The sequence below is a fragment of the Cetorhinus maximus genome, chromosome 10 (assembly GCF_964194155.1).
Source record: "Cetorhinus maximus chromosome 10, sCetMax3.hap1.1, whole genome shotgun sequence".
Classification (NCBI taxonomy): domain Eukaryota; kingdom Metazoa; phylum Chordata; class Chondrichthyes; order Lamniformes; family Cetorhinidae; genus Cetorhinus; species Cetorhinus maximus.
The window spans coordinates 1783181-1796969 of record NC_135888.1 but is presented as its reverse complement, the minus strand read 5'-3'; the positions used below and the strand labels follow the sequence as shown (position 1 = coordinate 1796969).

General features: G+C 44.7%; 1 protein-coding gene across 1 annotated transcript in view; it reads right to left on the bottom strand.

Moving 5' to 3' along the window:
• Nucleotides 1–11293: 11293 nt before the first annotated feature.
• cdk5rap2 (CDK5 regulatory subunit associated protein 2) overlaps nucleotides 11294–13789 on the bottom strand; it is a 164741-nt gene continuing 162245 nt past the window's right edge. The window contains exon 52 of the mRNA XM_078549804.1: nucleotides 11294–12093. Within this exon, the coding sequence (XP_078405930.1) occupies nucleotides 11948–12093 (146 nt within the window). The 3' untranslated portion in view covers nucleotides 11294–11947. The remainder of the gene's footprint in view (nucleotides 12094–13789) is intronic.

The window sequence follows — 13789 nt, the reverse complement described above, 5'->3', positions numbered from 1 at the left end:
ACCTCAGAAAGTGAAGAGTTTGTTCTTGCACATGGTTTCAACTTTAATGTGCCTTCATCCCAAATCAACCAGGAAGAGGTATTTTTTGAGTTCGAACTCCTTTATTCCCAACTATCACGCCACAAACCAGTGTCCACTGAAGATGCTGAATCCTTTAAAGTGTGCCTAGCCGATCTAGCGCACACATATTGTGGGATTCTGAATGACCTGTCTGACTTTCACACGCAGCGCAAGTGTCTTAGTGTTGCAAAATCTTAAAACCAACCCAGACACACATTAGTAAACCTGACAAAGGGACGGGAATAGTCGTCCTTAACAAGTGTGACTATATCAACAAAATGCACGCCATTCTTAATGACGATTCCAAATTCGTATCCATTGGACTTGCCGCTCAATATTACCAGACAGCCTTGCTCGAAAGAAAGCTAAAAAAACACTTTCTGGACTTGTGTAAGAGTGATGAGCTGCTGCATGATATATATGACAGGGTTCGCCCTCAAATTTATCTGCATCCACCTATGTATGGGCTGCCCAAGACACAGAAAAGTGATGTCCCTTTACGCCCTATCTTATCTATGACCAGGTCTGCACAACATGAATTTGCCAAATGGTTGGGCAAGTTGTTAGAACCAGTTTTGACCAAGTTTCCCACATACATGGTGAAGGATGCCTTCATGTTTGCAAAGGCCATACAGGACTTGCATATCGATAGCGATGTCATGTCCATGTGCTCATTTGACATTGCTAGCCTATTCACCAATGTTCCACTTAAGGAAGCCATAGATATTTGTGCTGCAGCACTATATCATGGCGATCTAGACCAGCCACCATTGCGTGAATCAGTATTCATTGAACTTATGAACTCAGCAACTTGTGCAGTTTAGTTCAGTTTTAACAACACCATGTATGCCCAAATAGATTGTGTTGCCATGAGATTCCCTCTAGGCCCAGCTCTGTCAAACATCTTTGTTGGGCTTCATGAGAAACGTGTCTTTGATGGAATGATACCTAACTTCCTACCCCTCGCATATATCCGATACGTGGATGGTACGTTCGCTATTTTTCAATCTGCAGCTGCATGTAATAATTTCCTTACATGTCTGAATGGGCTCCATCCTGTGCTCAAATTTACCTTTAAAGTGGAACAGTCAGATTAACTCCTCTTCCTTGACGTACTAGTTGAGAAATCTACCAGGGGTTTCTCTACCACAGTCCACTGCAACCCTACCTTCACTGGTCAACATATGCGTTGGGATTCTTACAGTTCCACATGCTATAAGATTGGTCTTACCAGAAACCTTGTAAATAGTTTGCTCACCATGTAAGCTAGATGCTGAAATAAGGCACATCAAAGGCATCTTGTGGGATAACGGCTACCCTGATCAGATCGTTTCGCACTGTATGTCACGCAAACTCATGAACGGGCCTACGGTAGTCACTTTCGGCCCTGATAAGTGCCCAGTCTACCTCAGATTACCCTGGAAGGGCAAAGTACCTGAAAAATTTGAGCAACAGGTGAAGCTCACTGTTTCACACTGCTACTATGCAGTGGCAGTAGCAGCACAATTGTGTTTTTCACCACTAACAGGATGCTGCTATCAAGCCAAAAAGACACTCTGCCTATCATACAAATGAGTATTTTGATACATGAATTTCAATGCCAGTGTGATGCTAGGGATTTAGGCCATATGTCCCAAAGACTGGCAGCTTGTATCAAACAGCATATCCCAGGCACTCTTTGCAACGGGCAGGGTATAGACCATACCTAACCAGCCCGTGCTTGCTAAACTCAAAACAGTGTCCAACATTAGATGTGATCCCGCGGTTGGACAACATTTGCTAAATAATCCTCAAGTGTGCTTAGAATTACGCTGACAACCAATTTCAAGATTGTCAGTCGGGCTCAGTGTGGCACATTTTTGTGTACTGGAAGCTACATATATTCATACACAGGACCCTGTTCTTTGCTGACAGAAAGAACAGCTGTTCACAATATATATCAATGATTTGGATGTGGGGACCAAATGCAATATTTCCAAGTTTGCGGATGATACTAAAGTAGGTGGGAATATGTGTTGTGAGGAAGATGTAAGGTGGCTACAGGAGGATTTAGACAGATTTAGTGAGTGGGCAAGAACACGGCAGTTGGAATATAATGTGGAAAAATATGAGGTTATCCACTTTGGTAGAAGAAACAGATGTGCAGAGTATTTCCTAAATGGTAAGAGATTAGAAAGTGTAGATGTATAAAGGGACCTGGGTGTCCTTGTCCATAAGTCACTGAAGGCTAACATGCAGGTGCAGCAGGCTATTTGGAAGGCTATTGGAATGTTAGCCTTTATCGCTAGAGGATTTGAGCACAGGAGCAGTGAAGTCTTGCTTCAATTGTAAAGAAGCTTGGTTAGACTGCACCTGGAGTACTGTGCGTGGTTTTGGTCCCCTTACCTCAGCAGTGCACCTGCCAAGGTGGACTTCTTCCTGGAATTTGGAGTAATTAGCCGCTGCCTTGTCCCTGGGACCGCTCATAAACATCAGCCTATTGATGACATCGGGTGCTGGTAGTCCAAGCTGGGCAGAGGGTGCACAAAGGAGGCAGGGACAAGTGGGGAAGGGTGCCTGGGGAAGGCAAACACTGACTGGCACTGTTTTGGAGGGTGTTGGGGCAGTGTTAGGAGGGTAAAAATGTCTTGCATGCCTTGGTCCTATTGTAGGGTAGTGGATGGGCTCTCTGGGCACTGAGCCTTGTAGAGAGTTGAGTCTAAAGGATAGGGTCAATGATGTCAAGCTTTTGGCCCTAAGGGTTTAAATGATGGTATTGGGAGGCAGAGGGTACTGTGACAGTCGGAGTGAGGGGATGGGTGGAATTGGATCAGGTAGGATGAACGTGCTAGGGGCATAGTGGGTTGGGGGTTGCGGAAAGTCAGGGTACAGTTGGTCTTGAGAAAGGGAGTCAGTCTCAGGAGGGGCAAGGACATGTTGACAGTTATGGGCTCAGTGGGATGAGCAGGGATGTCCACATACATTACAATAGGTTCCAGGGTAACTGAGGGAGGTTGAAGAGGAATGACAAGGCAGTGATTGTGTAGGATGATGGGGATCTTGGTAGATAACAGGTGGATAGTAGAAGATGCTTGACACATTGGTAAACCTCACATGCACCATGCTGAAGCTGTCATAGTTGTTGCGTAGTTCGTAAAACCTCTCAAGCATTTGATCCGGGAGGAGACTCTTTTGGGTGGGAGAAGTTTATGCTTTGTTTTTCGGGCCAGGTAAAGGAGCGCCTTCTTAATTATTAGTCCACTCCATTGAGAACCAGGCTCAGCTAAGTTCTACTCTTGGGCTCCCAATACCTATTAAACCAGCATTGCTCCATGACTCAGGGTCACATTCCAGCGAGAACCCAGCAAGGTTTGGAGCCGCCGTATATTGTGTGCTGATTGGCATCTTCTGCTGTCAGAGGAGGGGATAAAGGAGGGAGGGAGGGAGGTGCAGGTCTCCAAGGGGCACAGGTGGTGGGCAGCAACAATGTCCCGACTCCAAACCTCCATTCTCCGGGTAAATGATCATGGCTGACAGGGGCTTATATGGTAAGTCTTTCCATGATGCCAAGGCAATGGTCTCTCTATTGCATCTCGAGGGTAATGGATGCAAGCTGAATAGTGTCTGAAGGATGGTTCTCACACATGGCTCTCATCAACCCTGTCAATACACAATGTCTCCATATACATTTCTGTATAAAGGGGAGGAACACTCATCTGTGGTCCTCCAGGATGTCCTTCGCCATGAAGGGGTAGGGTGGAGAGGCCAGGTTTAGATGGATGCCAAGCACAGGGCTTAGCATAGGCTTAAAGATTCAGGGATGGAGGTGAATCTACAAAGAAGATGCTGACCATGTGGATCAATGTAATTTGTCCACACATCCAAGCAGGAAAGGTTTCCATTCTTTGAACGTACAGCCGTTATGTGATCACACCAGACAAATCCTGTGTTTGTGTGCATTTCCCAGGGAGCTCTCAAGATGCTTACATTCTGAACTACTAGGTGCCACAAGTTTCTGAGGGACCTCAGTGATTGCAGGGCTAGCTCCTTGGGGACAAGGGATACCCCCAGAAAACCTGGCTGATGGCACCAGTTCGCTGTTCACAGAGATACAATGCCACTCACGCATCCACATGGGCTACTGTTGAGCAGACAATAGGCCTCCTAAAAATGAGGTTCGGATGTTTGGACCGCTCAGGCGGGGCTCTTTAATATCCCCCCCAGAGAGTATCCCGGATCATTGTCTGCTGCGTCCTGCAAAACCTCTCGAACAAAGTGGAGTTTGTCTCTGCAGAGGGAGACATAGAGGCCCAATTTGCTTCCTCTGATGATGAGGGCGGGGAAGTTGATGGTGATAACGAAGGCCAGGGTGTCATGGTGGCACATACAGTGCGATGTGGCAGACAGGCCATTGACAATCTAATAGCTAATAGATCCCAGGCAGAGTAAACTGCCAATACTTATCCTTTACTTTTTTTTCAGTCCTCTGCTGGATGGCAGGCTGCGTCTCCTTATTTGTAACATACGTTATAGTTTACTCTCATGTACCCTGATTTATGACAGCTGAATTAAATTGCACTACTTAACATCAACCCTGCTGGTGGTGCAATCCTCTGACTACACCAAACTGTGCTAATATAGACCCCTTGTGCTAAAGGGGAGGTGGTGGCATTGTGGTATTGTCACTGGGTTAGTAATCCAGAGACCCAGGGTAACACTTTGGAGACTCTGGGTTCAAATCCCACCACAGCAGATGGTGGAATTTGAATTTAATAAATATCTGGAATTAAAAGTCTAATGATGACTATGAAACCATTGTCAATTGTTGGAAAAAACCCATCTGATTCACTAATGTCCTTTAGGGAAGGAAATTTGCTGTCCTCACTTGGTCTACATGTGATTCCAGACCCACAGCAATGTGGTTGGCTCTTGAATAAGGGCAATTAGGGATGGGCAATAAATGCTGGCCTAACCAGTAATGCCCACATCCCACAAACAAATATTTTTAAAAATGCATGCATCAGAGCCTGCACAGCACTCTGTTCTCCCACAACCTTGGGCACCTGTAAGCAGAAATGAAATTTTTCCCATGCTCTCCCAGTTTGTATGCATGGCACATTGAAAGCAACATGATTTCTTATCTTGGCAAGGATGCACTCATGTCACCCTCACACCTGCTCCCAATAGGGAGTAGACCTTGCAGAGAGCTCTTTCAGGTGGAACCAGAGCATGGATATACAGGGAAGAATAGCATGAATGGACTATTTGGCCCCCTCAAGATGGCTCCTTCATGGACCTTGATGAGGTAAATTCTTGTAACTGGTCCCCGATCACCGATCGTCCTCAGTAACCCCGTATCCCTTGACACCTTTATCATTCTGAAAAGTATCAAAGTAACTTTGGAGTCCACTGAATGATAGTTTCTCAATTGCACTACAGGGTGTGGAAGTCCAACAACTTATGACCCTCCAATTGTAGACAGTCCAACACATCTCAGTTCTAGATGGCTATGGCATTACTGCGAGATTGTGTTGCATCATTCTGGACAGAGCAGCCAAGTTTAACACCTTTCCTGCATGGACCCTGCAAGAGCTCTTGATGTTTCACAAAGATAGCTTCTGAGCCCTTTGCACAGGCCCAGCACAGGCCTATTCAACTCACTCACCTCGTGGGATAATACCTCGGTCCTTTAATGAAATCCAGTGCACATTTGTTGCAATCCCTTTATGCGGGGTTTATTTCTATCCTTGGTAAGGAGGCGAACAGGGCAAACAATTCTCCATGTGATGTCTCACAAAGGCTGCAGTCAACTGCACACATATCCTTAATCCACTTAATCCCTCTTTCATTCAAAGCCAACTTGCCCGTTGCCTCCTTGCTTGCAGCCTTCACCTGCATGTTAGCTCAATATTACAATTCAACAAGGACTTTCCTGCATACTCTGCGCAGACATGATTCTTGGAGCTCAGAACCTGGTGAGCTGCAAGTATTGGATTGCACGATGTGTGCTCAGATTGTACTCTCAGATATGATGGTCAGTCCTTAAGCATCCTCATGGTAGAATATTCAGTAATCACAATGTTGATAATGTGAGAGAAGTGACTCTGCAGGGGTTCATTCTCAGACTCTGACGGAGGACCAAGTTCAATACCCTTGGTTGCCCACGACCACTGAAGCAAAAGCAGCAAGATGAGAATCCAGGAAACTTCCAAACAGTGCAAGTAAACAAATATTTACAAATGACAGAAGTACAATGGTTGTACACCCGTGTACTATGTCCCTTCCAAGCATCTTTATCTTTCTTTTTAATACTGCTATGCCCAGGTGCAACCCCAACAACCACAGCTGAGGTGCAGGCAGCCTGACTGCTATGACCTGTTGACTCTGATAACTTTGGTGGGTATCCTCTGGTGACCCGCGGCCTAGAGGGCCTTGGACTGCTAAGGATCTCCTGCACAGGTGTAGGTGCACCCTCCTTGGCTTGACCTGCTGGAAGCTATGGGGTCACTGGCAGTGGCGAGTTTGAACAGCAGGACACCCTTGGAGTGTCCTGGGATGAAGTTACCGGGGTGCCTGGCTGGCGCATCTCCTGTCGGTGTGCAATAGCGCCTCCCCGACTCCTTGAGGGCATGGGGCAGCTGGAGGGAGGTTGAAGTGCCTCATTCTCCTCTTCCCCTAGCCACTGCTGCACTGCACCCATGGCTAAAGCAACTGGGTGCAGATCTGAGCGCATACCCAGCAGTGTGTTCTGTTGGGCCTGGGTCTCCAAGGCAGCCGCCACTCTTTCCAGGTGCTCGCATGCCGGAGCCACAACATCAGACAGAACGTGGACAACCTCCTCCGGCCTTTGGTCCACTCTGCACATGGCCATTGGCCTCTGCCTGATATTCCCCTGCCTGCCTCTGCATCTCTAAGTCCCTTACGGCCGAGTCCAGAGGCATTTCACCACTGGTCTGGGCCCGCTTCTTCCTGTTGCAAGCGTTCATGTGCTGCAGATAGACAGAAGGATTGAGTGTCATCCCGATGGGTGCAAGAGCAGTTTAGAAGCATGCATGCCTATGCTAGCTCCTGAGCCCCTGAGTCCACCCCAGTGAGTGATTAACAAGCACGATGTCCTGCAACTAATGGAACATTAACAGCATGAAGTGGCTGGCACACATTCAGTGCACATGTCCCATCTGCTGCTGAGTCCTACAACCCAAGCACCTGTCTGACATTCCTCTGCACTCGCACACTTACACTGCCTGATGCCCTTATCAGCATCACCTTGAAGTGAACAGATGGTGCCACTCACCCTGGCAGAATGCAGCAGGTCATTCAGCCTTTTTCGACACTGCTGGCTGGTTCTTTAGTGGGCCCCACGAGCACTAACCTCTGCTGTGAAGTCTGCTCAGGCCACCTTGGTCAGAGGGGAGGGCCTCCTGCTGCCACTCCTGGGGAACAGGACCTCCTGCCTTTCCAGGATGGCCTGCAGGACTTGCAGGGAGGCATTGTTGAACCATGGTGCCACGCGTTGTCTGCTCTGTGTCATTCCGTAGGTGCAGAATCTGGAGCTCCTAGTTTGCAGTGAGCAAATGGCTATCCAGGTGCCTTTTAAAAATGACTCCAGGACTTGCAACCCCATGAGGTAAGGGTAAGAATGGAGACTTCCTGCTTTACCCCTGCTGCAAGATTTGCCACGCTCCTCGTGTGTGCATATGTAATAAACTGAACAGCTTGAGATTGCAGAGGGCCAGCCCCTGAGCGGAAGTCACTCACTTGCCCCTCCAGCCACCCAACTTACACTCCAGAATGGAAGATACTGTCCACAGTGACCAGGATCACCTGATCAAAGTGAAAGCAACAAGTTCCTGATGCAAGAATCTTGAGAGTTTGAATTTCTGCAGCTGTGGAATTTATATATAGGAATTTTTTGCCAATTTTGCTATTAGCACCCAACTTGCTTCTGACTACAGCCAGATTCTCTGGCTTCCCATTCACCCAATCAGGCTTCTCAAGTGCAATTTCCTTTAGGCATACTCTCATTTGCCGTTACAGTTGTTTGTTAGTACTTTGAGTATTGCTGAAAAAAAATACTTCTTCTGTCGAACCTTTGCGTCTGCATTCATCAGGACAATTCAAAACTTGTCAACCAATCAGAACTCTCTTTACATATAATAAGTTATTGTTCTCTTTACACGTGGTGTTCCTGCAAATTGTCCTGATGTGTGCAAGATGAAAAGTTTTGACAAAAAATGTTTCCTTTTTTCAGCAATATGCCATTACCTTAAAGGAGAAGGAAAAGCAGCACAGGGGAGAGCATAGGTTAGCATTCAGGAGGATACAACTTACCAGGTATTATTTTCCTTGGTCAATTACAGACACAAGATCAGTCAAGTGAGTAGCACATGAGATGTACAAGAGGTGCAGTAGCCATGATGCACGCTGTACTTTACTTCTCTTGAGGCATTAGGGGACATAATAGTCTGTGCTTGCCTGGAGATGGAGTGATCCTGGTTGCTTTTAGCTGGTCCCCTGAAGAATCGAATGAAGATCTCACTAGCTCCAATAGGTTAAGTTAAGAGAGTACAAAAACTTTCATTTTGTAGACTCAGGAATCTAAGAAGAGCTTTGCTAACTTTAAAAAAAAAATTCATTCATGGGATGTGGGCATTGCTGGCTAGGCCAGCATTTGTTGTCTCAATCCCTAATTGAGAAGGTGGTGGTGAGCTGCCTTCTTGAACCACTGCAGTCCATGTGGTGTAGGTACATCCACAGTGCTGTTAGGGAGGGAGTTCCAGGATTTTGGCCCAGCGAGAGCAAAGGAACAGTGATATATCTCCAAGTCAGGATGGTGAGTGGTTTGGAGGGGAACTTGCAGATGGTAGTGTTCCCTTGTGTCTGCTGCCCTTGTCCTTCTAGATGGTAGTGGTCGTGGTTTTGGAGCCTTGGTGAGTTTCTGAAGTGCATTTTGTAGATAGTACACACTGCTGCTACTATGCGTCAGTGGTGGAGGGAGTGAATGTTTGTGGATAGGGCGTCAATCAAGCGGGCTGCTTTGTCCTGGATGGTGTCATGCTTCTTGACTGCTGCTGGAGCTGCACACATCCAGGCAATGGAGAGAATTCCATTATATGCCTGACTTGTGCCTTGTAGGTGGTGGACAGGCTTTGGGGAGTCAGGAGATGAGTTACTCGCCACAGGATTCCTAGCCTCTGACCTGCTATTGTAGCCACAGTATTTATATGGGTAGTTCAATTCAATGGTAACCCCCCAGGATGTTGATAGTCAGTGATTCAGATATGGTAATGCAATTGAACATCAAAGGACAATGGTTAGATTCATTCTTGATTTAGATGTTCATTGCCTGGCACTTGTGTAGCACAAATGTTATTTGCTACTTGTCAGTCCAAGCCTGGATGTTATCCAGGTCTTGCTGCATTTGGACATCTGAGGAGTCACAAATGGTGCTGAATAGTGTGCAACCAGCATAAAAACTCCCTTTTGACCTTACAATGGAAGGAGTTCATTGATGAAGCAGCTGAAGATCCTTGGGCCAACTAGGACACTACCCTGAGGAACTCTTGCAGTGATGTCCTGGAACTGAGGTGATTGACCTCCCGCAACCATCTTCCTTTGTGCTAGGTATGACTCTAACCAATGAAAAGTTTTCCCTCTCATTCCCATTGACTCCAGTTCCTTGATCCCACACCGAGTCAAATGCTGCCTTGGGGTCAAGCGCAGTCACTCTCACCTCACCTCGGGAGGTCAGCTCCTTTTTCTATGTTTGAACCACGGCTGTAATGAGGTCAGGAGCTGAGTGGTCCTGGCGGAACCCAAACTGGGCATCACTGAGCAGGTTATTGCTAAGTGCCTCTTGAGAGCACTGTTGATGATCATCAGTAAAGTGATGGAAGGGGTCAAAAGTAGACTGATGAGGCAGTAATTGGCTGGTTTGGATTTGTCCTGCTGTGTGTGTACAGGACATACCTGGGCAATTTTCCACATTGCCAGGCAAATGCCAGTGTTGTAGCTGTACTGGAACAGCTTGGCTAGGGGCACGGCCAAGGTCTGGAGCACAAGTCTTCAGTACGATTGCTGGAATAATTTCAGGGTCCTGCAGTTTCCAGTGCCTTCAGCCATTTCTTTATATCACGGAGTGAATTGAATTGGCTGAAGATTGGCATCTGCGATGGTGGGGACCTCCGGAAGAGGCAAAAATGGATCACCCACTCGGCACCTCTGGATGAAGATTGTTGCAAATGCTTCAAGCCTTATCTTTTGCACTGATGTGCTGGGCCCCCCCATCCTTGAGGATGGGGATATTTGTGCAGCCTCCTCCTCTAGTGAGTTGTTTTATTGCCCACCATTATTCACGACTGGATGTGGCAGGGCTGCAGAGCTTAGATCTGATCCATTGGTTGTGGGATTGCTTAGCTCTGTCAATCGCATGTCACTTAGGACTACTTGCATGCCAAACAGCACATGTTGTAGCTGCACCAGTATCCTCCATGTGAAGATGGGACTTCGTCTCCACAACAACTGTGCGGTGGTCACTCCTACAGATACTGTCATAGACAGATGCATCTGTGGCAGGCAGATTGGTGAGGTTGAGGTCAAGTATGTATTTCCCTCTTGCTGGTTCCCTCACCATCTGCCGTAGACCCAGTCTAGCAGCTATGTCCTTTGGGACATGGCCAACTCGGTCAGTAGTGGTGCTACCAAGCCACTCTTGGTAATGGACACTGAAGTCCCCCGCCCCAAATGCCACCCTCAGTGCTTCCTCCAAGTGTTGTTGAACATGGAAGAGTATTGATTCATCAGCTGAGGGGGTTTGCAGTACATGGTAATCAGCAGGAGGTTTCCTTGCCCACGTTTGACCTGATGCCATGAGACTTCACAGAGTCAATGTTGAGGACTCCAAGGGTAACTCCCTCTTGACTGTATACCAGTGTGCCACCTCTGCTGGGTCTATCCTGCTGGTGGGACAGGACATCCAGATTGCTATTCAAATCATCCAGATTTTTATTAAATTCAAATTCCATCTGTAGTGGTGTGATTCAAACCCAGGTCCCCAGAGCATTATCCTGGGTCTCTGCAATATTAATCCAATGACAATACCACAACACCACCGCCTTCTCCCTAATTTGTATGCTAAAGTTTTAGAGAATGCACGTTGGTACTTTTATCATTGTATTTGAGAATTAGAAAGTAAATCATTGTAAAATATATCTCAAGCCTCTTGAATATAAATTTATAAACAGAAAAAGCTGGATAACAAATTCAGATAAAATGTATTTTGAAAAATAGAGAACAGATTGAAGTCCATACATTCTAGTAAAATGTACAGTAAGGCAGGCTTCTTTTCACAATTTGAAATCTTCTACATACATTCTTTCCAATAAAAACACAAACAAGGCTATTTAAAAAGAATAAGGCCAAGGCAGTACCTTGCAAACATCTGAATACCAGGAAAGGAACATTATACAACAGCACAATACAATAATCTCACAGCCTGCAGCAGGTCACACTCACAACCGTTGGATTATTTACAAAATTGATTTTACACACTACAATTATTGCTGAACTGAGGGAATGTACAAAGGTTTATTCTAAAAAAACACTGAGGTCTGAAATGCTTCAACATTTCTGATGCTCTACATTATTTTGTCAATTACTAGTCTCACTTTAAAAAATCCCTTTAAAACTTCACTCTTTTTAAAATCTGCAACATTTTATCTGTCCTGTTCCAATTGCTATAGTCTCCGACAAGTACTCAAGGTTACATCTCACATTTTTACAGGTAGACATGCAGAAACAGTTCTGCACCTCTGTGCAAAAAAGCTAATCTCCAGACAAAAAAAAAATAACAAAAAAAATAATGAGCAATTCAACTTGCAAATTGACAGGCTACTTGAAGAAATTATTTTCAATAGCTGCAAAATGATGAGGTCAGAGAGTCAAACTTTTCTTCAGGAGTAGAGCAAGCCTCTTCACTGGAACCACAATTAAAGGCAGCTGTATGAACTGTATTAGTTAGTTTCCATTTACTGGCTGAGCTTCGGAAGGTTGGGTCTGCTTGAAGAAGAAAAACAACTTACTGTTGGGATGGTTTTGTAAGAACATGAAATCACAATGGCATGAAACAGTCAGATGATTTCAAGCAAATGTTAACAACTTACACAATATGCCACCAACTGTCATTTACAAACATTCAGAATAAACTTGCATAATTTATGTAATCAACACCACAAGCACAAAATGGTCTGATTGCTATCATACACAACAAAGTATTCTAAAAGGGAGAGCAGGCTGGTAATATAAATATAAAACTAGTTTTATAAAACAATAGGAAACTAGGAGTCACATTATTATCAATCTGTGCAAACAGCAGCATCAGTAATATTACAATCCTAAATCAGAATTTGAAATTTGGCAATTTCTCCCTAGCTATAGGAGAATCTGTACACGAGGCTGTATCAGTTTATACAAAGTTTGTTCTACCTATGTGTACCACAGTCAAGATATACAGATATGCAACATCATCACTCGGAGGGGTAGCCACTCCATGGATATAGTTTTTTCCCCTATTTTAAAATAAAGCACTACAGACATTAAAAGAATAACAAACAGAAAGAGACATAATTATTTATTCTCATGAGTCATGTGGAACTCAATATATTAATGTATTAATAACAAGTATCTCTTACAGATATCTCTTTGGCTCAAAACAACAATCTCTTACAACTTTGTTGTTCTGCGCCAAACAGAAGTAATTATCTGGTGAGATACAACTGGTTTTCAACTTTGCTTATTATTTGTAGACGATATTTACAGAACATAACCTAATATGCAGTTCTTTCAGGCTCCATTGCAAAATATCACTGCACAAAATACACTTCACATTAGCTTCAGGCCTTCTAAGTGCAAGAAATCACAATGGAAAAATGCCTGAAATCTGTCAAACTGACCCAAAAAAAAATCATCTTATAGATTCTGGGTTGGAATATTTATAAATGTCTGAAACTTTGCAGAGTCTTAATTGTGTTACTATACTGTACGGAGTTAGCTTTCACTGCTCAGTGGTTCACACTGGATTTAATATATTGGCCCAAAATTTGCTGAAAAAATACTAATGTGCAAATCAACCAGCAACTTGTGGTGAGGAAAAAATAGCCCGTGAACTGTGAACCACAGTTCTGCTGGCTGATTAACGACACTCCACCTTTAGCTATTTAAAATTATTTCAGCTGTAATCTCCCCATAATTTTCATGAAGTTGCTGCATTTGGACAATAATCAGCCATTAAACTTGCCACAGAAAGTGATGTCTAATAATTAACAGCACAAGTACCCTTTTAAGGACATGATAACTGTTAGTGATTGCTAATCAATATCTCCTTCCCAGAGGGTGAACAATTAAAAAAAGTGTAGAGTCTTATTCCTTCAGACAGTAAATAATTGGAGGTTTTATAATAAATCATTTTTGCTTCGTGTCCTCTTTTTCTCCTCTTTCTGTCCCCCTCTATTTCTTTTTCAGTAACTGATTTGACATTAATTCACCCACCCCAATTCACTCTTCTGTGTATTCCAAAATTTTAAAATTTAATTGGTTAAGGAGATGCACTGTTTATGCTGTTGTTTGCTAAGATCCCAGAGGTCCTACTGTCCTCACCAAATAATTATTAGTTCACGATTCCACGAACAAGCCTAACTAACAGGGTACATCGCAAGATGCCGCGCTCCAGCAAATTCTGAACCGATGTATTAAA